The sequence below is a fragment of the Pipistrellus hanaki genome (assembly GCF_964339955.1).
Source record: "Pipistrellus hanaki genome assembly, chromosome: 1".
NCBI classification, from domain to species: Eukaryota; Metazoa; Chordata; class Mammalia; order Chiroptera; family Vespertilionidae; genus Pipistrellus; species Pipistrellus hanaki.
This window is the reverse complement of record NC_140503.1, coordinates 155,076,476-155,103,059: the sequence shown is the minus strand read 5'-3', so window position 1 is coordinate 155,103,059 and position 26,584 is coordinate 155,076,476. Positions and strand designations below refer to the sequence as shown.

Sequence of the window (26,584 nt, the reverse complement as noted above, 5' to 3'; positions counted from 1 at the left end):
TCACTGGTGCCAATCGCACACATGTGTTTTGGTCTTTCATTGACAATCATGAATTTGGTTGACACTTCTATTATAGAGAAAGGATGAATAGCAATATTAAAATATTTCTTCTAAGTAATTTCCTTTCAATGTGCACGAATCCATGTACCTGGCCATTAGTATAATTCATAAAGGATCATTACTTACAGGGGACTTTGAGGAAATGAGATGTTGAGATTTCTGCAAAAAATAGCAATCCTGATAAATGAGAATACATTTACAGGCAGACTACCATAAATGGAGAAGTGTTTTGCAACACAGGAAAGAGGTTGGACAGTGTGGTCCACTCAGGGAGGAAGGAAAGGTTAAATAGAAACATTGTTTAGCTTTTTTTGAATTTTTATTGATATCCTACTTTAATAAGAAGGAATCAACAGGCTCAGTGTCAGTACTGGAAACCCATTGAATATCGCTAGAATCCATTGTAGGTAAATAATCATATGTAACTTGATCATTCAGTCTTTTGGAGCCAAACCTTTTTAAAATGTGATAAAACTGAATAAATAGGTATTGTGATAGATTCCTGTAATCCATATTATTCATATTAATTAAACTCAATTTTTTTTCTAAATTTTCATATGTTAGTTTGCTTTTTATCCTGAAATAATTACTGTCATCTTAATAGAAATAGGACACTGTCCAGTTGAGAACATATTTTAAGGGATATTCTGAAACCAACAATCTTTTCCTTATAAAGGCTTTGTGAGTGATTATTGCTTAGGCATTTAATAAAAAGTGTGGCACACTTTCTTTGGAGTTGTCAAAAAGCAGTGTGATAAGAAAATGCTGAAACCCCTAAAGTTACAAATGAAATTTTAGATTTTCAATGATTTGTTTAATGCGAATAAATGAATCTATTTTATCTGATAATTGCTAAAGCCAGAACCACTTGTACAGCTTACAAATATAAATTAATGCTGCACAGATTGGGAAAAACTCTTTAGATGCATGGATGAGAGTGGCTTTCCACAGGCCCAAGCAGGTGGTCCATTATGGCTGACATGCAAAACCTGGTAGAGAGATTGGAGAGGGCTGTGCGCTGCCTGGAGGCAGTGTATCCCGTGCCTCTGGAATGCACGGTGGGTCTGGAGACCGTGCTCCAAAAGCAGGATACGTTCTCTATGCGGAAACATTTGACTCACTGCCAGCTAGTCCTGTGGCCAAGTGCCTAAAGATCAGGAAAGATGGGAGGAGACGTCCAGAAACAGGCGGAGAGGGTCTGTACAGGGCTGAAGTTGGAGTGAGCTCTCTTGGTTATAGTTTCTCAGTGTCAGCAGCCAACAGGTGATCAGCTTCCTGATTTGTTGGCTCCCATCTCAGAGCAGATCAAGAAGTGGTAACTTTTCCAGAGAAGAACCAAGGCAACAAGTTGTTCAATTACTTGCCAAGCTACGGTATTTTCCGGCGTATAAGATGACCCCCTAATTTTACAGTTAAAACATAGGTTTAGGCCTATATTCGCTGTATAAGACTACCCCCCCCCCCCCCCCCACTTCCGAGGCAACACCAGTTCTTTTTTTAATAGACCGCCTCTCTGACTCTGGCCAATCTGAACAGGCTTTTTACTAGAACACAGTGTAGCTTCGGGTACAGAACATGTACTGTAGAATTTTTACTGTTCTAGTAAAAATTAGGGGGTCGTCTTATACGGTATCAGGGAAAGTATCCAAGCCCTGGGCTGGGTGATATGGCTCCCAAGCCTGTTTCTTAAGTGAAAGAAATGAAAAATGCTGCCATGTTTTATGCAAACCAAGTCTCAAGAAGTACAAAGATATGGATAAGAACATGTGGACTGGCCAAAAAGTACTTGAGTATGTGGATAGAGCTGCAGGCTTAAGATAAAGAGTTCCATATGGTGGTTCTGGCCTGGAGCAAAATTAGGCCCATGACAGAAGAGCTAGGTGGCATGCCATCTGGACCCTCTGCTGGATCAAATCCTACCCCCCTTCCCACCAAGCCCACCTCCCCCACCAAAGCCTACCCTACCAGTTCAAGGTCAGCTGTCTTCACTTCATGCTCAGACTGTTTGAGCAGATTAATCAGGAGAGAAACACACATGCCCTGAAACATATCCCTGATGAGATGGAGACTCACAAGAACCCTGCCTCTGGTGGGAATTTTCTCTGTTTTCGGTGTCCCACACGGAAAACAACAGGTTCCTGAGTGGAGGAGCTGGGGATTAAAAAATTAGAGAAAGAAAGAAGAGACATGGAGGCAAAAATAGATTCATCAAGCTGGGAGCTAGGTGGGCACCACCTCTCTGATAGAGAGGCAGTCACACCCACCACAGACAACACAGCACATTTATTGATCTCCAAAGGGGAAGTTTAAGGTCAAAAGGAGTTTCGGGTGTGCCCAGATCCTATTCATCAAGATCTGGGTAACTCCCTCATTTTTTTGGTACAAGATTTAGCATATCAAGATCTGGATTAGTCAAGGTCCTATTTGTACCTCATTCCAAGCACATGGATAAAGATAATATATCAGTACTAATAATAGGATTCTGCCAGTGCCCTCTGGCTCAGCTGATAAGAATTAAAAGAATGTCCATGTGCCTTCTCAGGCAGCTCTCTACACCTTCCCTGGAAGCTCTGAGTGGTCCAGTACCAAGTAGCTCCAAGCTATTCTCTGTACCAAAACCAGGAGTCAGCCCATCCCCTGAAACAGCCACAAAGTAGGAGTTGGCTCTGCCTTGAACTGGAGGGCAAGAATCAGAAAGTGGAAAATCAGGAGAGCATTTCCAACCTGGTAATTGTCTGCACAGAGCTGACCCAGGTGGCTTACATGGACTAATACAAGTGTGCTAATATGACATTGCAAATTAAGAGAAAATTAACTCCATTATATTAGATGACTATAAGAGACTCTGGTGTTCTATGATGTGATAGGCATCATGGAGGTAATCAATAATAGGGATGACAGAGTTCAGGTAGTGGAAAAAGTGCCAGCAATTTCCATCAACAAAATAGATGGCTGTCATGTTTACCTGGGCCAGAATTTCCTAGCTTGTGAGATAGTCAGCACCAAATCTTGAGATGAATGTCCAAATTCCTACAGAGGCAGTGACTTGAATGAGCCCTGCATCTCTGAGCAGTACGAGAACCTAATGAATGGGAAGAAGCTGGTCACAGCAGTGACAGAATTGCTGAGTAAGGGAAGTGTCACTGGGTCCCTTGCCCTCTCCCCCACACCTGAGGGTGACTCTTTATCAGGGCAGATCTTTGCTAGATTCCCTTGACCTTTCTGCTCTTAGAACTGCTCCTCTGTTTTAAGAAACACAGCTACCTGCCTTCACTGACGCATACCTCAGGATGAGGGTTGGTGTAGGATAGCAGGTCAGTTCATCATCTACAGCAGCGGTTCTCAACCTGTGGGTCGCGACATGGTAAGACTATAAAAGACAGCGACCCACAGGTTGAGAACTGCTAGCAGGGTCACCTCAGACCATCGGAAAACACAGATATTTACATTATGATTCAGAACAGCAGCAAAATTACAGTTATGAAGTAGCAACTGAAAATAATTTTATGGTTGGGGATCACCACAACATGAGGAACTGTATTAAAAGATCAAGGCTTTAGAAAGGTTGAAAACCACTGCTCTACAGGAAGATGCAGCTTTTTCCTCTGAGCTCAACCACATGCCAACCCGTTCCTAAGGAACTGCAGACCATGACTGGTGTGTTCTAGCTTTCATCCTGTGGGGATTATTCCACCAATAAAAGCCTTCTGGGAAGAATAAAGCACTCCCAGGAATTAACATCTGAGAAAGTTCATACAAATTAATCTTTTCCAAGAAATATGCATGAAGGTGGCAGAAGCTGGTGTGATTCCAGCTGGTTCTTCTAAACAGACTCATTTTTCACTGTTGACAAGTGAGGCCAGGGTTGCACTGGACCAAAGGCTGATGCTTGGCCATCTAGCATTAGAAGCCAGACTGTTTGCTGTAAGTACTCCTTTAACCCTGCATTCCATCCTGGCTCTGCTTGAACCTGACAGAGTAGATTCCCCTGTACCAGCTGCACCCAGGCCACCTAAAGGAATCTTTGACTCTTTCTTTCCCTGGGATCCCTGCCCAGAACCTTCCCACAAAGATGACTTAAAAAGGAAAACAACCACCACACCATTCCAGGGAATCTGCTATTCCTTTACCATTCTTGGTGCCTGTTAACCATCCTCACTGCCTCCTTTGCCCCGTTTTACTCAACAGCTTTTGGCTTCTGTCTGGGCCCATAAAGAAAGGTCTGAAGCCTCCACTGCAGGCTGGTGTTAGGTCTTATCTAAGAATCATGCACAGCATCACTAATGGAAACTTCGGTGTCCCCCTCCAGGACAAACACGTGCCAAAGTGTGCAATTTTCTTTTGGCTGCAAGAGAGCTTCTCCTTTAACTACTAACTATTTCCTGAAGCCTTTGGGAAGAAACATTGATATACTTAAAGGTATACAGAAAATAGAGTCAATTAATACACAAAAAAGAAAAGTAAATATTCATCAAATAAACATTTAAATACTATTTTAACATTTACCATGCTCCAGGCAGTACTTGGGCAATTGGGATAATTCAGCAGAGATCCCTGTCTTTATGGCATGTAAGTCCAAATGTGGAATGATAGATAATACATAATAATACATTTATACAGGATGTTAAAAGGTATTAAGTATCCCTAGAGGTGAGGTAGACTATAACATTAAAGAGGTGACAGACCTCAATGAAGAGTTAAGTCGGCAAAAACTTGAGCAGCTGTTGGAGTGGGTCATGTATATCTAGGTGATGAGAATTGTAGCTGGGGTTAGTCCCTCATCCAAAGCCTCTGGTAGAAGAATGCCTAACATGCCCATGGACTTGCAAGAGAGCCAGGTTTTGTAATGGAGTGTTGAGGATGGAGTTTATGGAAAGATACGGGGTTGAAGTTATAAACAGATTGATTGGTATATAATCATATCTAGCTATTAATCTTCTCTCTTGAACTAGCCTAGTGTATTTTTTATTTTGATATTTCATGATAAGACTATAAAAGACAGCAGTACTAGACAGATTCATTAATTAATTAGCCTACTATAACTAAGGAATATTTTTTTCAAATATTTCACTATGCCACAATCCATACAGTAGACACTACGCCTGTCATGTATGTCTAAATTCATCTTTGAATTGATGTTCGCCACCATGAGAGAATTCTAAAGCAATACACCTTTTATTGACATGGTTGAGGTTACTTGTCTTCTGAAACTGGGTCAGTAACTTTCTATTTAAGAATTAGATTAACAAGTACAGGTCGTCAGAAATAATATAACATAAAGTCTTAGTAGAAGTGTTGTGTTATTGACTAGTCTCACATCTGAAATGGATCAACACCATCTTCACAAATGACACCCCAGCTACGAACTTTAGAAACACGGGAAACACGCCAGTTTTAAGGTGAACTCCATCATATCGAAGCTCATAAAATATGAGAACCCCAGTCCCTGGAATAGGAGTTTAATTTGCACAGTATACCACGATGAGAACTGCTAGAAAACTGGAGGCATGGAAGTGCTCTCTTGATTAATACTTTAGTTAGCCTAGAGTGACAGTAATCACAGACTAACTCTATGAAATGTACATGTGCCCACAAACTTACATTAATTTTCTTTTAATCTTTGTATGCCACAGGAAATATTTCAATTGAATTACATATTTTTCCCAAGAAATCAGGAACTCTGGAATTCAATCCTATTTATTTTCCCCACATTTATTTCCAAATCTTGAATTCAAAAGCAATAATTTAATTCACATTTATTTCTTCAGTAAAAATGATATGGTTTAGGTGAACTTTAATAGAATTCTGGAATTAGGCTTTCTCATCTAATAGGTTATTCAATCATTAATTTATTAGACACATATTAATCCATTTCATATTAGATAGTCATCTCAATACAAATGAAACAAAATGATAGTTACTATTGGAGGTAGTATGTGTAGAGGCTGCAAAAGAAGCTCTATAATCAGATATCTGGATTCAATACTCAACTCTACCTCCTAGCTGTGTCTCCATGAGCAAGTTAATTAACCTCTCTTTGCCTCAATTACTGTGACAAAAATAGGAATCAATACAACACCTGCAACATTGTGTAATTGTGAGGGATAAAAAAAAATAAGCCATGTAAAGGGCTTAGCATAGTGCCTATCATCTAGTAACAAATCAACGACTATGCACTATTGTTATATCATGCATTTGTGTACATTTAGATGGAGGGGTGTGGATGGGCGGGAGGAAATCAACCAAAGAACTTGTATGCTATATGCATAACCCATGGACATGGACAATAGGGTGGTAAAGGATCGGGGCAGGGGACAGTGGTGGGCTAGAAGAGGTCAATGGAGAAAAAAGGAGACATATGCAACACTTTCAACACTAAAGATTTAATTTAAAAAAAACAAATAAGAAGCAATGTTCAGAGATAAAATATTCCATGGTGTAGTTATGATATTACTTAGAAAATATGGTAAGATTTTTCATTTTTAAAATACAAGAACTTTTAGAAATTTCACCATGAAAAATGGTGGAAGTATTTAAAAACAATAACATATTTTGGTTTTTGAAAAGGGAGATGAAGAGCATTTCAAAACTCCCAGTTGATAGATTATAGATATCATGGTATAGAGGTTCCAAGATAACTAGAATAACTAACTTTGAAAACATAGTTTGATAAATTTTGTCATTTGGCTGTTTTTTGTTTGTTTATTTTGTCTTTGATATATTTTAGCCTAGATACTGATGAACTCTAAAATTTTTCAACAGGTTCACTACAAAGCTCTCTGTGACATTATTTCAACATAGTATAAGAAAATATAATATTTTCCAATATAATGACTACAAAAAAAGATAAAGTACCCTCAAAATATTTAAAATATGTTTAACTTTAAAGGAAAACTAGAAAATATATGTAATAGTGAATTCTTACATTTTTAAAGTAGGTTTAGCAGCTTTTGAGTTTCTGAATTTCTAAGTCTATATTTTAAACCTATGTCTGGTCAAAAATCTCATACTAACTCAAAAAAAGCCTAATACAGCTGAGGTTAGAAATACATATATATATAGCTAAACATTTTTTTATCAGAAAAATGTAATTGAAACTTGACACTGAATTTAAAATCTATGCAGCAAGATGGTAGATGTAAAAGAAGATATCTCCTTTAAGAAAACCAGAATTTAGGAACTGAGTTAAGGTTGAAAATGGGTGTATCAAACTGTGTTTAAACTTGTTGGAATTTTTTAACTTCTTGAGTAGTTTCATCAGTCTCACTGAGAAGCCATTTGAGATAGAAAAAGACAGTAAGAGGAGCAATCTGTCTATTTTAAAATAAAAACATATCACATATATTAAATTTTAAATATTTATCTCTATATCCTCCCACTCTACCTCATTTTCCTGATAGAGAAACCAAAGTCCAGTGTTGAGCATTGCTCTCATCATTTCTCCTCCAAACAATGTCCCTGTTTAAGACAAAATGTAGTAGTAAGAAGCTGAAGTGTTTTACACTCTTGTCATTCATCTGTGCCCTATACTGGAGCTACACAATGATCTTACAATAGCAAGAATAAGGTGGCATGTCTTAATTTGCCTAAAGAAGTAGGTTCAAAAACAGAGCAGAACATTTAAGAAATAATTTCCATCTCAGTATCGTGTGGGAAAAACTATTTGATTTTAATATGTAATGAGATTATCGTAAGAATTGAATTAATCCAGGTAAAACATTTAGAATGTACTTAGCACATAGAGTACACCCCCAAAATACTAGTTATTTTTATAACTGTTGTAATAATTAGTCTTTCTTTGGAATAATATCACAAAAGCAGCATCATCTTAAACTGCTAATAAAATTTGGTGCATGTTTGGATTAACTTTGAACTAGGCACTGACCTGTGTTTTATATAGATTCTCTCAATGAATTATCTCAATTCTAAAGGTAAGAAACCTGGGGCATCAAATGGTTAAGGGATATGCCAAAAGTATGTAGCTTGTAAGACAATGGCTTATAAGAGAACAACTAAAACAATTTGGTAAGGTAAGATAGTCTTGGATTGCAATCCCAGTGATCAGAGTTCAAGCCCGGAATCTATCATTTTTAAGTTAAATTCCTGCTGTAAGTCCCACATCTGTCAGTGTAAGAGGTTGAACTACAAATTATTTAAGTTCCTTCTAGTTCTTTCTTATGCATCCATAGCTAAGACTGAATGTAAAACATCTCACAGTGAAATTTTGGTTTTATCCGGTTAAATCTTGACTACCTTCTACAGTTAAGAAAAATTATCACAATGAAATCTCCACAGAACTGGAAATGAAATATCTATCCATCTATTCATTCTGTAGTTTTCCATATTGGACAAGTAAATCAACCAAATCTAGGGGCATTGGATACTGTGTTTCTGATTTTTGGTTTACAAGGAAGTGGGGGAAATCTTTATGGTGTGATAGATAGCAATTTGGCATGATGAGATTGTAGTCATGACAAAAGAGAATATTTTGGCTCTGGCCAGTTTGGCTCGCTGGATAGAGTGTCAGCCTGGGGACTGACAGGTTCTCAGGTTCGATTCCAGTCAAGGGCATGTACCTTGGTTGCGGGCACATCCCCAGTGAGGAATGTGTAGGAGGCAGCTGATCAATGCTTCTCTCTCTCATTAATGTTTCTGGCTTTCTGTTCCTCTCCCTTCCTCTCTGTAAAATATCAATAAAATATATTTTTAAAAAAGAGAATACTTTGTATCTATACATAGCTTGCACAGACATGATCTCATACCCTGGCCTAGTTACCAGTGGTGTTCACACAGATGCCTGAATGCTGTACTGCAAGAGAGTCATGGCAGAACATTCAATTTCTTTTTCCCCAGTTGATAGCTTTCCCCCCTTATGCCTTACTAAACTATTTTAATTTAGCACGCTGTAGAACATTTGCTTTGGTGTAATTTTTTTTTTTTCACCTACAATTTATAGCAATTTTGTTTGGTCCTATGTGCTTAATTTCAATCCACACAAACCATTTATATTCTCTAGTGAGAAAATATATATAGCAAGGGAAAATACATTTTCCTTAACCGTATCCTCCAGAGTATTTTTAAACATGATTTTCTCAAGACTTGCTAGATAAATATTATACTCTTAAATATTCAAGAACAATAAAGTGGGATTTTTACATCAGGTAAAATTTTGTAAACCTTATATTAATTTTATTAGTCTACCAGTATACATACATATTTATATATCCACTAGAGGCCCGGTGCGGTGCACACAATTTGTACACTTGGGGGAGGGGGGGACCATAGCTTGGCCTGGGCCCTCCTACAGTCTAGGAGCCCTCGGGGGATATCCAACTGATGGCTTAGGCCTACACCCCATGGCAGTCTGATATCCTTAGTGCTGCCATGGAGGCAGGAGAGGCTCCTGCCACCACTGCTGCACTAGCCAGCCATGAGCCTGGCTTCTGGCTAAGTAGCACCCCCCGCTGTAGGAGCACACTGATCAGCAGGAGGAAGCTCCTGCCTGAGTGTCTGCATCCTGGTGGTCATCAAGCATCATAGTGACCAGTCGTTCTCCTGTTTGGTTGATTTGCATATTTGGTTTTTATTATATAGGATAAGTAATTTTACTGTTCTTATTGACATCAAGTCTTTCTGAGGATCAAATTGTCTCACTGAATAATTATACAATTATTTTCTTCAGAATTATTGAAATATTTATTTTAGTGGACATTATACAAAATATTAAAGCACTAATTTTTTTTTCTTCATTTCAAAAATGTGAAAATTATGTGGCATATATATAAATTAACACAAAGAAAGCACTGGATTTTGAGATTAATATTTCTTTCAAAAATACTCCTTGTCTTAACTGGCATTGCTTAGTTAATTGGGCTGATGTGATGGTCTAATTTTTCAAAGCAAGTTAACTAAGTTACTATCTGTAAGAGCCAGCAAAATTCATGAGAGCTGTTGTTTTCCTAGTACATGCTTGAAGTCATAGATTATACTTCCCCCAGGAGCTTTCCCCACTCAAACCATCTGACCTTCCAACTAGAAAGCTTAGTCTTACTCTAGTGCTCAGAGTAATTTCTGCCATCGGTTAGGGCTTCACATCTTCCAGGTCACATCTCAACATTTTTTAGTGAATCCCATTACAGCGTAGGTCCGTGGTCAGCAAACTGCAGCTTGCGAGCCAGTGGCTCTTTGGCTTCTTGAGTGTGGCTCTTCCACAAAATACCATGGCCTGGGTGAGTCTTAGTTGAAGAAGTGGCATTAGAAGAAGTTTAAGTTTAAAAAATTTGGCTCTCAAAAGAAATTTCATTTGTTGAATTGTTGATTTTTGGCTCTGTTGACTAATGAGTTTGAGGACAACTGTCCTAGATCATTTGACTTCTCTATTGAGATAAATTCTTGCCTGAGGGCCTGTTAGCATATGGAGAATCCCCTTTGGTTATTATTTGTGCATATGGCTCCCAAATTCCTGTCCTCAGATTCTCTGACTTAGCTTTTCAACTTAAAGATTGGTTTTTCAATAATTTAGTGTCCAAATTATGACCAAGCTCTTTATATAATTCATACAATATATCATATCTACCCTGGCAAGCGTACCTTTCAGCCCCTCTTCATCCAAGTGGGTATGCTTTTTTTTATTCTCAAAGTCCTGACACACAGCTCTTCTTGATTACTGTTTCCTTGAAGAAACATCATAACTCATTCATAAGTTTCATGTTATCATTAATTTGTGTCCATAAGTATAAAACACATGAAATATCTCCATTACTATGAATTTAAAGAACTCTGGCTAAGGATGAGTGAATGAGCTTGGTGTCCAAGCTTTTAAAATATTGTTTAAATTTTGCTTTTGTATTTACTAATTCTGGTACTCAGCTGACATAATTTAAATTTATAAGCTTTAATTTTCTCCTTTTGAAAAAAGTACATGTAAAGTACTTACTTCGAATTCTGCTTCTGTTCAGGAGGAGTACTATCTATAAAACTTGCCATCTGCTATAATGATTAGAAAACTGGACAAAACATCTAAACAATTATTACACATTAAAAAGCACACAAGAAATACATAACACTCGAGAAAAGAGAAAGAGAGCCTTACAGTACCTGGGTTTCTACCTGGAGACAGTCTTTGGGTCATGGTGCACAGAGGAACAGTCCAAATGGAACATCAGAGTCTTTAAATTTGAGGTTGAGAAGACAAGGTTCTGAGTTTAGAGAGATAAAGGCAGCTAGAATTTGTTGGTGAAATCACAGAAATACATAGCAGGAAATACACAGAGAGGCAGCTCTGGAAATCTGTATAGGTATTTCCCTGAGAGTTTTGTTTGAATAGCAATTTTAGAGAGAGAGAGAGAAAGAGAGAGACTTTTTCTTGTATCCTAAGCACTGTTTACAATAGGCTTGCTGAGAAACAGATGAACTCTTCTTCCATTTAAATGAAACATCATGTTCACTGGGGACTCTTATCATAGAAATGGTTATGATAACAGAAGACAGAGAAAGGTCCTTTGTGATAATATCCTGAATGTTTCCTAGGTGATGACCAGGGATGCTGCTGCTCTTATCTTCCTTACTTGTGTGCCAAATGTGCCAGATCCAGTGCACAGAGTTTACTATCATAGCATGTCCTACATGCACCACTTCAGTTTGAACAGCAGCTTTTAGATTGTCATTTCCGCAAGGCACAAGCAATCATTACTAAAACAAATGCTTACTAGTATATTGTGCTTTTACTAATGGTCTTAAGATTTAGCGGGAAATACATCAGTACCACCTTTGAATATTTAATGCAGATACAGATATTGGCATGTGTGATACTCATCTATACTCAGATCTTCTTTGTTAAATGAATTATTTCTTTTACTTCAAAAGTTTTGCACTAGTACTAATTATTATATAGCCTCTTTGACAACAATAATATATTCTGTTTTATTTTGTTTTTGCTTTTTTTCAGGGTTTGAACCTGAAAAGACTGGAGACAGTACCAGGAGGGAGAGAGGTAAGAAAGTCAAAGAGAGAGGGAGAGGGAGGAAGAGAAAATGGTTCCAATGTTGAGGTGATGTGGTTGGTGAAGGTGACATGAGGATAATGATGCTGACGATGACGACGATGGAGATGGGGATGTGGTGAGAATTTTGTGTACATATATTCCATTTATTCTGGCCAAACCGCACTTTACACATACTTATGTAACTGTGTTATTTGTGCTTGTTTCTCTGCAACTGAAAAACAAAACAAAACACGTTTTCTCTGGTTAGGCAGGCTCTTTCTGTTAAAATGGACTCTCACAGCAGTCAAGCCCGCTGGCGCGGTCAGAAGAAAACATTACTTGCAATATTTAAAATAATTTTCTGAGAAATTAGCGAAATCATAACAATGGAAACATTTTATGACATATGGGATTCTTTACTCTCTTACCCAAGGCCATTGGTATATGGTACTAGAATGTTGTATGTTATTGATAGTGTGAAGTTGCTTTGATAAGACTAGTGATTTTAAAACTTTAATTATTGTCTATCCCAGATGCTTTGAACAGAAGGGTAACTTTTAATAATGCCAAACATAAGACCATATTGTAATCATGATAAATGTATATTATTATTTTCTAATTCTAATATGAAGACAATCATGATAAAATTCTTTCCTTGCTAAGTGCATGCATTTACTTTACTCTGAGATTTCGGTTGTTCAAAGTGGGGTGGTGGTGGAATATTTAATTCAGGAAATCAATATTTTCTTATGGTGCAAAAGGTAATTTTATTTTTTGGTGGATATTTATATAACTGGTTGTTATTGCTTTTTGTGGGAAAGCAAATGTGAAGATGCTTTATCTTTCAAAATGAGAAAATATGTGTTACCTCCCTCTCTGTCCATGACTCTCTCTTTGTAAAAAAGCAGTTTTCTTCTGTATGAAATATGTAGTGTTTTCCTCTTCTTTCCTTGCTGTTATAACTTGCAGTTGTGTGCATTTTAATATTTGGCATTTTAGTTCCTAGTAAACTTGTCGTTTTGGGCCTCCTCCCCTTTGTTTGCTATTCTCCATCCAGATGAATCTGTTCCTTTTGAGGAACATATAGTAGATGGCTCACATTGGCAGAAGAGCTAAGGAAGATAAATCTTCAGATGCTTTTCAGGTTGTAGGAGAGCAAAGTACTAAGAATGCGGTCATCAGTGCAGCAGGATGGGGGCGGGGGGATGTACTCTGTAAGGAAGACCTCAGAGCCACTTACAGTTTTGTGAGGGTGACTGCTTGTGCTCAGACATGACCGAAATGGATCCACTTAGAGAAAGAACTTAATTCATCACCTCCTTAGTGAAAGTTCACAGCCCAGCAGTCCTGCCACCATTTATCTCTGCTGATTCAATGCCTTTCAGGACACACATTTAGAGATAGCCAGCTTCTGGCTGCTGCATCCTAGTCCAGCAGCAACTGTGTGTCCCAAGAAGGAAAACATACATCCATGTATCTATGTAATAACGGAAATATTATTTATTTGTTTTATGATGACTTTTTTCAATGTTATTTTTAAAAACCTAATGACTCACTGGTTTTATTTGAAAAGAGTGTTACATTTTATTGCTTATTTTTTCATTTCCTTTTATTTTATTTTGATTGTGTTATGGGTAAGGGACATGCTGATAATGTATTTTAATTTTTTTTTTAATATTTTTTTCTGGAAACTATTTTATGGTTTGTATGAAGGTCACATTTTTAATAAACCTACAACTTAATGTTTTCATCTACATTGAAAGGAGAACCTTGATTTGGGCATTCTCTCTGAGGTTAGAGGAGTAATTGTGAAGAAGGTAAGATCATCAAATCACTGATAGCCCAGAAATTTCTTTTCTACTTGATACCCTAAATTCAGGGATAAACAGTAAATGTCAACTATTGGAATTCATAAAAGATACTTTGCCTCCTCTCTGGACAACATTGGGTTACCTCAACATATTTCTTTTCTACCTGACACTCACCTTAGTTTTTTCTCATGATTATTAAGCCTAATCTGGTCTATGATAGGACATTTAGGGATGTATCAGACAATAGGGTGAAATATGTTGTGAAAACTGTTCTGCCAAATCTTAGAGGTATGTGATCTGGAAACAAATAGCCCAATTACTATCTGAAGAGCCTCCTGATCTCTCTTACTTACAAGATGTGACAAGTATCTTGATGATTGCTGTTTGCTGTGTTGCATTACATGTGTGCATTATAAATATGAATAATATATCTATGAATATGTTAAATTGAAATGTGCAGGTTTAGAAATTCTCACATAAAACATTCTCTTAGAATTTCTCATCCTATTGCTACTGTGATTGATTGATGACGATTTAATGACAATCATTACATCTTAAAATGAATTAATTTGTCTTAGTGCAATTGACAGATATTCCCAACAGGTGTTGATGAATGTAAAACTAAAGGCCTATTGCCAAATATTTACAAGAAGGTTTAAGAAGTGGTATTTAAAGTGTTTTATTTACTTATTTGAGATAATGACAACAGTTTGAACATGCATGGAAAATTGAAGCAGACCATTATATGCCATTTACCTAGGTCTTAAATACTACTCAAAAGCTAATTGCTGGGTAGGAAGGCCAGATGTGAACACCAAGTGCTGTATAAAAGTATAAATTAAGATGTGATTAAAATATGTTACTTTTCTGAAGGGTAACACCTACATTGCTTTTATTATTGTGAAATATTTAAAAACAGATATTGTATTTTTAAAAAGCTACATTCACATTTTTGTATAAATTTTATATGTATAAATTGATGGGGTCTATCATAGTGGTTAATAATAAGGTTGTTTAAAATGGGAAATTAGTGGAATGCTGTGCAAAATATGATTAACTGATATTACTATCTGGTTATAAGCAAACTTTCTCCCTATAGTGGGATCTTGTAGCACATAGAAAATACTCTGTGAAAACCCATTGAGTCTGAAACATAGATAAATTATTATTTTGTTCTCAAGGAATTTCGGTTTTTCCACATAGTGTTTTTATAATTAATTTTGATTAAAACCAAAATTACTATCAGTTTTATGAAAATATTTTATAGTTTATTTTTATTTAAAATAATATTACATTTTCCAAAGCACATTTTTTGGTAATTTAATAAGATTCATCTGTGTGTATATGGGTACATTGAAATGTGTACCCATTTTACCCAACTAAAATGTGGCAAGTATATGTGGCATTTTAGTTCCTAGTAAACTTGTCATTTGGGCCTCTACCACTTTATTTGCTATTTTCCATCATCCAGATGAATCTGTTCCTTTTGAGGAACATTTAGTAGTTGGCTCATGTTGGCAGAAGAGCTAAGGAAGATAAATCTTTAGATGCTTTTCAGGTTGTAGGAGAGCAGGGTAATAAGAATGTCTCCATTAGGTCTGAGATATAGATATTTTATTATTTTGTTCTCAAGGAGTTTTTTTTTCCACATTGTGTTTTTATAATTAATTTTGATTAAAACCAAAATTACTATCAGTTTTATGAAAATATTTTATAGTTTATTTTTATTTTAAATAATATTACATTTAAATAATATTACAATGATATAAATAAATATTATAATATTATTTTAAATAATATTGCATGCATGTGTGTGTGTGTACACACTGATTTTGAATGGCAAATTATCTTTACTTTTACCCTGCCTCAATGATACTCAACTACCCATATTCTAGATATTTTATATCAGTCTAAGTACAAATGATGTATGATTTTACATCATGGATGAGGAAGACTAATTGTTATTGTTGGGTATATAAATCAATGTTAAAATTTAATTTCAGAAATTGTATGATTGTGGTAAGCTAATGTGAGAGACAATGGTTAATGGAACTTTTGGATATGGCTGTGTCATTGGAAATTACATAGATGCCAGAATGATAAATGCAGTGGAAATATTTTAAGTGTGTAATGATCAAGAATCACTTTTATATAATTATAAAGCTTGATCTTCCACAGTTATGAGCAAAATAAATAGAAATCATGTTGCCATTCTTCACATGGAATTCTGAAGGCAGGATTAATATTGGTACATTTGAACATTTTAAATAAATAATTTTATACTGTTATGGAACACTATAGATATGCTTCTCAAACATCTGAAAGAAAAATAAACATTTTAGATAATTTCTAAAAGCATTTTTTAGAAAGTTGATCAACAAATACTGTAGATACCTTCATCCACTTACAAGAAAAATTCCTTGTGGTTTGGGAAGTTTTGTTTTGTTTTCTTTTTAATATGCCAATGATATAAAAAATCCCACTTTTAATTAGGGGATTGCAAGTACAAAGAAAAATTCTAATAGTTTAAAAAGTGGGCATTTCAAATTATTAAAACAGTCGATTTATGAATATGTCATTCTCAAGAAAATCATGAGAATATCCTGCAATCCGTCTGTTTTGTAGTCCAGAATGCTTCACTAACTCTCTCTGTTGCATTGCAGTGTTCCCAATTCTTCATTTTCTTTGCCAAATACAATAAATAGGAAATTATAAATAATACGGACTTCTAATGCTCAATGAAACATAATTAGGCATTTGATAAAAGTAAACTGAAAAGCAAATGTTTACTTCAATGTTATTTTCCCAACCCTACTTATAATTAAATGCATTAATCATTTATATAATAATTCAAGATTTTTACTTATGTAAAGTATCACTTGAGCATATAATATCCTAAAGAGAATACTTATTTTATTCTAATAAATAGTGGATTTTATGTCTTTTATTCTGATAAATAATGAATTTTATGTCTTTGTTATGACTAGTTAGAATATTTAATTGTTTATTCTTTGACAAATTATTTATCTATACTTTTTAAGTTAAAAAGTCATTTTTTAATTTGATCTCCAGAAGAGAGAAAATGCAAAGAATGCTAAATTATATTTTTTATTTCAAAATAATTTGTCTTCCTGGAATATTTACATTAGCATAGTTCTAGTGGAACAAAAAATTGCCATCAATTTATCTATTTATAACTTAATTAGAATTATTAAATATATTATTTTAGGTCCAGATTATTGCTTAAGCTCAGAAACTCTTTGTTACTTCTAGGCTCAACAAACCACTGAAAAAAATTACTTTTGGGGGAAAAAAAACACACACAACAAAACTTTGTGAGTTCTAAGAATAGAGTGAAAATTGAAGGAAGTGTCTTTTTTTTGGAAATAGGAGTTAGCAAAGGATGTTGGTGTGCCATTGTTCTCTTAAAATCTAATATTTTACATAATTTTGATATGATAGAAGATACCTATACTTCTTTATAGCTTTGTGTATCAAATACAAAATTTTCACCAAGAAACATGATTTTCATTTGTCTTTAATAATTTTTTGCAAATTTACTTTCATTTGCATGTTTTACTTATTGTTCAATATTCAGAATAGACTGAATGTTTCTACTTCTGTTCGAATTTTAGATATCCCATTTTTGTTTGCTGTGAGGTTTTGTAGGATAAAGATACTTTATAACCCAGTGCTTACACAGTTTTTTTTGGAAATATGTATTGGCTAACATTACATTCTTTTTTGAAATTCTTCTATTTGCATTAGAATAATTCAATGGTTCAGTGTCTACATTTTTCCACTAAGACACATTTGATTTACAGTTTGATTTTGTGATCAAGAGACCTTTTAAGGATTCAGTAAAAAATAAAGTATATTTTTCAGAATTGACAGGCAATAAAGAAAGCAAAAGACTGTTGTGCTTATGAATCAGTATTTAATTGGAAGAATTACACATTACATGATCATAATAATCATTCCTGTTTCATAAGATTGTTGAGAGGATAAAATTAATAAAACTCCTTGAACAGTGCCTGCCACATAATAAATACCCAGTAAATGGCAGCAATTACTGTTCTGTTTTTCATATCATCTGCTCTTCTTTTTGTCTTTTCTTCTCTTAGAGACAGTTTGAGTCTCATGTTGTTGGGAGATCTTACTATCTACACAGACTAGGTATCTGAGACCTAGCCTGATTCTAAATTGGTTCTGAGGTGACAAATTTCAGATAGGACAATAAAATGTATTTAAAATCCATCATTGAATCTTGAAATTCCTTAATTTCAAATTTCATGTTACAGATGACATTTAAAAAATTATTTCTTTTACTTAAAGTTTTGTTTATAAAGAGCTGTGCCTAAAGCTTGTAGGTATTAAAGCTATTTTTCAAATTTTTTTACGTGTTCTGGGAGATCTTCAAATTAGATTTTGAATATCTCTTCTATGCTTTTATATCATTAGCATTTCAAGCAACTATCCAAAAGAAACCAATTGATTAAGCAGAACTAAGTGTATTAGAGCTGCTTCAGTAAGAAAGAATACATTCTTAGTAGTATCTCAAATGAGGGGGAAATTCGAATAGAACTGCACACCAGTTAATTTTGTTCTTTTTCTTCTGGAAATGATTGATTATAAAAATTCGGTATTTATAGACTATGTTCATAGGGACAGAACAATATTTCCAAAGAGAAGCAGAAAAAAAGAGAGATGAAAGAAAAGAAGTAACAGGGATCTAGCTTACAGAATGTATGACATCATCACTGTGGAGGATAAAAGAAATGTTAGATAAAGGAAATACATTACACCCCTCCCACACACACACACACATACACAGAGCCACACAAAAGAATGTTTACAATAAGTTTAAAAAATAATTTTAAGCCTAGTGAATCCATCAACCAACAATTCAACAGTCATGTTCATGACAAAGTTCTACAAAACAAACTCGGCAGTTTTAGATTGTACTGAGTGGAATTATGCCTGTTAGAGACATAGACACAGGAGTTAAAATATAAATTGAATAAAGAAGATAGGGTACATATTACTATGGAATACTACTCAGCCATTAGAAAAAAATGAAATCCTGCCATTTGCAAAAGCATGGATGGACCTTGAGAATATTATTCTAAACACAATATGTCATTCAGAAAAATAATCACCATATGATTTTAGTCACATGGGTGACATAAAACTGAAACTCATAGACCCAAACAACAGTATGGTGCTTACCAGTGAGAAAGGAGGAGTGTGGGGATAGTTAAGGGTACAGGTAACCAAATATTTGGTGACAGAAGATGAGTAGACTTTGGTGGGCACAAAATGCAATATACAGATCATGTATAATAAAAATGTATGCTAAAGCCTATATGATCTTATTAACCAATGTCATGCCAATATATTTAATAAAAATAAAAAATACAAAGAATATAGAGTAACGTGGACCTAGAGGATAAAATAGATTAAGAAGATCACGATAAAATTTTGTTTGGGTGACCTCCTGTCTTAAGAGCCTTGACAACAGCCTGGTGAAGGCTAAGGGAGGGAGAAATAAAGGTAGGTAGAAGTGGGCAAGGGTGGGAGGATGGGGATAGAAGGGGATCATCTGCAATTACATCGTTAATTTTTTTAATTAAAAAAGAACCTAGCCAAAGCTGGTTTGGCTCAGCGGTAGAGCATCGGTCTGCGGACTGAAGGGTCCCAGGTTCGATTCCAGCCAAGGGCATGTACATTGGTTGCGGGCACATCCCCGGTGGGGGGTGTGCAAGAGGCAGCTGGTCAATGTTTCTCTCTCATCGATGTTTCTAGCTCTCTCTCTCTCTCCCTTCCTCTCTGTAAGAAAATCAATAAAATATGTTTAAAAAAATAAATAAATAAATAAATAAATAAAAAAGAACCTAGTTTAAACCCAGGTTGGGGGGGGGGGGAACTCCAATCAAAATGAAACTAAGCAGAATCAACAAAAACAAGATTATGGAGAATCCTTATAAAGGTTTTTAAAGATGACTTCCATACCTTAGAAGGACTTATTTCAAGAACAATAGCCTAAGTCACTTTGCATAGGGGTTTTGATGGAATCTAATATATGTCCATAATTTTTTACTATTGACCTCACAAAAGACCACAAAAAAAGAAAAAAAAAGAAAAGAAAACCTATTGATCAAGCAAAACTAAGTTTGTTAGATCTACTGGAATACAAACAGACAAACAAATGAAAAACAACAAACAAACACTACATTGACAAGTTTTTAGTAGCTCTTTAAATTGGGAAATTAAGGGAAATATTTGAAGGATGCTAAGGTCCAGGCAGGATGACTTAAAGACAAGTCTTGTAAGGTAGGTAACGGGTAGAGATTAGGCAGAGTTTATAATATCAATACCATAGTTTTGCATTGATATAAACAGCTAATAAAATGAATGAAGATTCTGAATTCTGAGTTATGAAACACAACATATTTTCCTGGTTTATGATTTTTTTCTAAATTTTTAAATATAAAATAAGATGTTTAATTTTAAAGTGGATTTTACAAAGAAATAAGGACTAAAAAGGATTAAAGTAGAAGGATTTTGACTTTCTAATTGACATAAATTTAGACATTGGTTTTCATAAGGAACATATATTGTTTTTTAGAATCAGTTAACCTTCAAAGGTGTTTTCTTTTGAAAAAGGAAAAAAAATATGATTTTTATTCCATGGTCTTTTATCTTTATATGAAAGCTTTCAGGTTTTGGTTTTATTTTTTCATTTTTTTTTTTTTTGCATTGTTGTTTTATTTCTGTATGCAACTGATTATGCAAATAATTCTTGCCCTTTACCTATGACAATTAATATTAAAAAAATACTGCTTCAGTTGGTTGAATTGATTAAGCCTTCTTTCATCAGAGAAGTATTTATTCGTATATCAGTGAGAAGACCACTAATGACTCCTTTGTTAATTTCATATAGAAGACAATTTCCACGTAAAAAATGAAAAGTACAAATGAAAATAAACATTTTATTATGTTGATACTTACCCATAATTCAGTAAGATACTTTCCTTTTTGTTTGGATTTATATTTTCCTGTGATATAAAAATCACCATGTAAATGCTCAAATATTCTAACGTTAAAACCCTGTAGAACTGTCGGTAGTAGCAGCAGCAATACAATGCTTCTCTTTTATTGTGAACTTACTGGCCTCCTTCTCTTTGTTGGAAATAGATCCTCAAATCTCTTTTCCTCCTTTGGTCATCCCTCTATTGAGGACAATTATTTGACAGTTTGTCTTTTTTTTTTTTTTTCTTCTTCTTCTTTGCATACTGTCCTCAAACTTGCTTTGAGACAGTTCTCTTGACATCAATGATTAGTCAAAACCCAATGGGATAGGAGCAACCCAGACTAATTTCATTGCTGTCATTCGGTTACATCAAGGACCTACTCAGCCAAAACCAGTTTGGCCTGCGAACTGAAAGTCCCCAGGTTCGATTCCGGTTGAGGGCGTGTATATTGGTTGCGGGCACATCCCCGATGGGGGGTGTGCTGGAGGCAGCTGGTCGATGTTTCTCTCTCATCGATGTTTCTAGCTCACTATCTCTCTCCTTTCCTCTCTGTAAAAAAATCAATAAAATATATTTTTTTTAAAAAAGGACCTACTCAGTCCCTTATCAGTGATCACCATATTGCTACCTAGAATGCAATTTAAAACCTTCAAACAAAGTTCCTATTAGCAACAACAACAAAAAAGGCATTATTATGCTTTAGCTCCTAACAATCATTGTGCTGTCAAAATATTAGGTAAACACACCCTAACCAGTTTGGTTCAGTGGATAGTCAGCCTGTGGACTGAAGGGTCCTGGGTTCAATTACTGTCAAGGGCACATGCCTGGGTTGCAGGCTCAAAACCCAGTAGTGGGGTGTACAGGAAACAGTTGATCAATGATTTTCTCTCATCATTGATGTTTCTATCTCTCTTTCACTCTCCCTTCCTCTCTGAAATCAATAAAAAAAATTATGAAAATAATTGTAATTTGATTATAAATGTAAAGGTAAAAGAATTTCAGATTCAAACAAATAAAAGTTATACTCAAAATAATAGCTTTATGTAAAATCCCTGTTACACTCTATATGCATTTGTTTGCTATACTAGTATATGCCATCCATTTTCCTCAAAAAGAAGCTTTCTCTTTGCTCTTAAATATTTACTCAGTTGCATCTTGTTTTCTTGAATAACCTTGAAATTTGTTTACATTTACATTCCAATAATCAATAGTAAATAAAATACTAAAATAACACGTAAATGTTTCCTTATCTTCAATTTTAATATCTCAAACGCTCTGAAAACAGATTTCTTTTTCTCCTTAAAGGGAGGTACAGGCTCATTTGGTAGCCCATACCTGAGTTGAACTAATATAAACCTAATTATAGTCATTCTTTTCCCTACTTAGCATGAATATTTATAAGATCTGCTGTGGAAAAATCACTGTGTTTGTACAGTCTACTGTTCCATTTTCTGGGTATATTCAAAAGATATGTACTAGAAGTCCAGTGGGGTCCCTCAGCCTGGTTTGCAGGATCAGGCCAAAAGCAACTCACTGACATCCCCTAAGGGGCCCTGGCTTTGTAAGAGGGAGCAGCCCAGGCTGAGGGATCCCACCGGTGCACAATAGGGGCCAGGGAGGGACATGGGAGGTTGGCCAGCTGAAGAGGGACCTTGGGAGGACCCAGGACATGCCTGGCCTGTCTCACTCAGTCCCAATCAGCAGGACCTCAGCAGCAAGCTAACCTACTGGTTGGAGCGTCTGCCCCCTGGTGGTCAGTGCACATCATAGTGAGCAGTTGAGTGGCTTTAAAGGAAAAAAAAAAAAAAAAAAAAAAAAAAAAGGTCCTGTCTCTTTACCATAAAAATTTTGAATTAACACTTGGTGACTGCTTATTATTGTAAGCACTGTATTCATATTTACCTATTTAATTCTCACAACAACCTTTTGACTGGTACAATGTGTTTACCATCCAAGCCAAGTCTACTTTCCTCACCATTTATCCTCTCTTTAGCCTCTTCTCTCGCTCCCCAGTACTTTTTTCTCTCTGGGAATCATAATACTGTTGTTGATCTATTAGTTGTTTTTTGCTTAATCCCTTCATCTTTCTCACCAGCCTCCCAACTCCCTCCACTCTGACAAGCTGTCACTCTGTTCTCTGTTTCTAGGACTTAGTGCTCTTAATTAGGTCCTAGTCACTATTGCATAATTAACTTCTCAACCATCCCTCTCCTCTAATCTATTACATCTGTGGGGTGGGGGGAGGCCTTATCTTTCTCTGATTGAAAACAACATACGATAAAAGGGAAACAATGTCATCAATACAGAAAATTAAAATAGTTCTCTATGCAGGTATCACTGATCAGATGTCTATCTGATCCGCTGTAATTCTTAAACCAAATCAGTGTCAATATGTGAATCCTTACATTAGGATGGCATTTATTTCTTTTTTTGTAAACTAATAGAAATAGAATCAGACAATATTCTGCATAGGAAAATTCAAAATACACTTCTTGTTTTCCCATTTCTACATAGCATCAGGGGTAGACAATCACAAACAGGGCCCAGAGGAATATCCTCTAAAACAGTTCAGATAAAATATCAGGCCTCTTTGAATTTGTATTCTAATTTGTAAGTACTTTAAAAATGCTAGATTAAAAATGAGTACATTAATGATATTTAGCAATTTTAACTCATCTGCCTAGTTAAAACTGAAACCAAATCTTGAGTGTTGTTAGATAAAAATTAATTAAACTACAGATTTACTTAATATTCTAGATGTCTAGAATTTTAGAAGTTAAACACATTTGTTAAAATATGTGAGATCAATTTGAAAATGTTGTGCATATTATATATAACCTGTTGGTCACCTTTTACAAAAAATGGAGAAATAGTTTGTCTTTTTATTGCTTCCAATTGTAGCCTATAAACATGTTGATTTCTCCTCTAACAAGTTACATTTAATAATTCATTAGTCTAGTTTACTTCTGGAAGTAAAGGTCACAAAGAATATTGGAAATAAGTAGTACCAAGTACAAAAATGTCAAAAGTAGACAGAGGTCAACAGCATCAGGGAAAATAAATAATCTTCTAGTTTTGTCTTGAAAAATGTATTACTAATCTTAGTGAATGACTTTTGATGCAATAAAAGTGGTGATAGCCATGTTGAAAATAGTTCAAGAGCTGGCAACAAGAAAATGAATGTAAGAAGCATATTTAAAGAAGCTGGTAAGTGGAAGGAATTTAAAAGGAAGCTGGAGAAACATAGTAACTTCAGTATTCATTCATATAGAATTCATGCGATGTGAGGTCAGAGAAAACTGGAAATGATGTAGGTATTAAGAGAGCCAATGGGTTCAATAGGACCATAACATTAGTTGTAAGAACTTTATATATGTGTTGCAGACAAAGACTTCTGTGGCATAACAATTCATTACGTTTTTCCTAAATGAGAAATGACTTTAAATTAAGAAGTAGTGTAAGATAGTAAGCTTGTTAGATGGCATGTATTTTGAAGCTCTTAATAAAAATTCTGTCCTTTGCTCAGCAGTGTAATATTAAGCAAGTTTTTTAACCTATCTGTAGTTCAGATTCTTCATTTTAAAATTTAAATTTATAGGGGTACCTTACCTCATGGGCTTTTTAGCAATATAGAGAAAATGAGATGTTACGTGTGAAAATCATCTCAATGTCTGTGCCAATAAAAATAACCAATATGGAAATTTTAAAAAATATATTAATTAATTTTTTTATTTTTATTAAATTTACTAGGCAACATTGATTAATAATTATTTAAATTTTCAGGTGTACACTATTATACATAGAAATTTAGATAATGTAACATTGTGTGCTTGCCATCCAAAGTAGTTCCCTTCTGTTACCATATAATTAACCCCTTTTACCACCTCCTTTTACTATTTTTAACTGCATTGTTTGTAGTAGTGTTATTGAGTTGTAAGAGTTCTTCATATATATGGTGAATATATGATTTATAAGTATTTTTCCCAAGAAGCTTTCAGTTTCTTGATAATGTTTTTTATTTAATTTTCAATTAGAATTGCTATATGATATTCATGTGTACACCATAGTAATTAGACATTCATGTAACTTATAAAGTAATCACCCTGATAAGTCTAGTACCTATCTGACACCATATATAGTTATTTGGATATAGTATATTTTTTACTGTATCCCCTATGCTGTACTTTACTAGTATATCTCCATTTTTAGAAATGTTTTTATAAATGGAAATTTGTATACTTTATTCTCTCCTCTTTTTTTCACCCATCTTTCCAATGACCCTCCCATCAACATGTTCTCTCTATAAGTTTGTTTCTGTTTTATTTGTTAATTTTTTTATTTTTATTTTAGATTCCACATATAATTTAAGTCATATGGTGTTTGTCTTTGTCTGGCTTATTTCACTTAGTAAAATACCTTCTAAATTTATTTATGTTGTTGCAGATAACAAGATTTTAATTACTTTAATGGCCAAGTAATATACCATATATATATATATGCACTACCTCTTCTTTATCTGATAGATTATCTATCAATGGATACCTAGATTGCTTTCATATTTTGGTTATTTAAGTAATGCTACAATAAACATAGTGGTGCATATGCCTTTTCAAATTAGTGTTTTGGATTTTTTTTTTCCAGAAAATTACCCAAAAATATAATTTTGGTTCATATAGTATAGTTCCACTTTCAACTTTTTTGTGAACCTCCATATTGTTTTCCAGAGTGGCTATACCAATTTACAATCCTACCAGTAGTGCATAAGGATTCCCTTTTTTCCACATACTTGCTAACATTTGTTGTTTATTGCCCAATATTGATGTTTTTATTTTGTTTGATTTTTAACATATTTTTATTGATTTCAGAGAGGAAGGGAAAGGGAGAGAGAAAGAAACATCAAAATCATTGATTGGCTGCCTCCTGCATGCCCCAGCTAGAGGTTAAGCCCTTAACCTGGGCATATACCCTGACCAGGAATCAAACTGTGACCTCCTGGTTCATAGGTCGATACAACTGAGAAATACTGGTTGGGCCAATATGGATGTTTTTAATGCTGTCATTTTCCACATATATAAAAGCCTAATATACAAGATGTCCCCTCAGGAGTTCAACCAGGAGACCCTGAGTTCAATTTCTTATAAAGTAATCACCCTGATAATGTATACTAACCATCAGGGGGCAGTGCAAAATGAAGGAAACCCCCAGCAGGCAGCCAAAAGGCCCACATCAGCCCTGATTGCTGGCCAGGCTGAGGGACCCTGCCCATGAATGAATCTTGTGCACCGGGCCTCTAGTTTATTATAGTTATTATGACCTTACATTAATAAAAGACAGTGGATTATCTCCTCTCTGAGTACAAATCCACTTGCTCAGCACCTTATCTCAGACTAAATGCTGCCAATTCAAGGAAGAAAATCCCAGGAATCCTCCTTGCAAAAATAGTGCTTGATGCATAGTTCTACTATGTTATTTGTTTATCACATTGTACTGTGAGTCCTTTTGTGTGCTTTTCCACTCATCTGTCATATAGACTGAGTTCCTAGAGAGCACAGTCTTATTCAGTAATCACCCATAAAACCTTGTACAATTCCTGTATAGTAAGCACCAAGTAAACAATAAATGTCTGTTGAGTAAAATCTTGTGCCTTTTTTGGATCAGTAGAATTAGGCTTAGAACATATGTGCTAGTTCTTTTCT

At 35.0% G+C, this 26,584-nt stretch overlaps 1 protein-coding gene and 1 pseudogene across 2 annotated transcripts in view; both read left to right on the top strand.

Annotated features, from left to right (window-relative positions):
• The window catches only part of CCSER1 (coiled-coil serine rich protein 1), a gene marked incomplete at its 3' end in the record, with an annotated part of 1,087,168 nt that overhangs the window by 717,323 nt on the left and 343,261 nt on the right, over positions 1 to 26,584 (top strand). Inside the window, exon 10 of the mRNA XM_084881902.1 lies at positions 12,008 to 12,052. Within this exon, the coding sequence (XP_084738028.1) occupies positions 12,008 to 12,052 (45 nt within the window). The remainder of the gene's footprint in view (positions 1 to 12,007; positions 12,053 to 26,584) is intronic.
• Positions 1,032 to 3,110, top strand: LOC311612574 (adenylyl cyclase-associated protein 1-like; annotated as a pseudogene). Its single transcript has 3 exons — positions 1,032 to 1,433; positions 1,697 to 2,171; positions 2,603 to 3,110. The product of its transcript is annotated as an adenylyl cyclase-associated protein 1-like (transcript).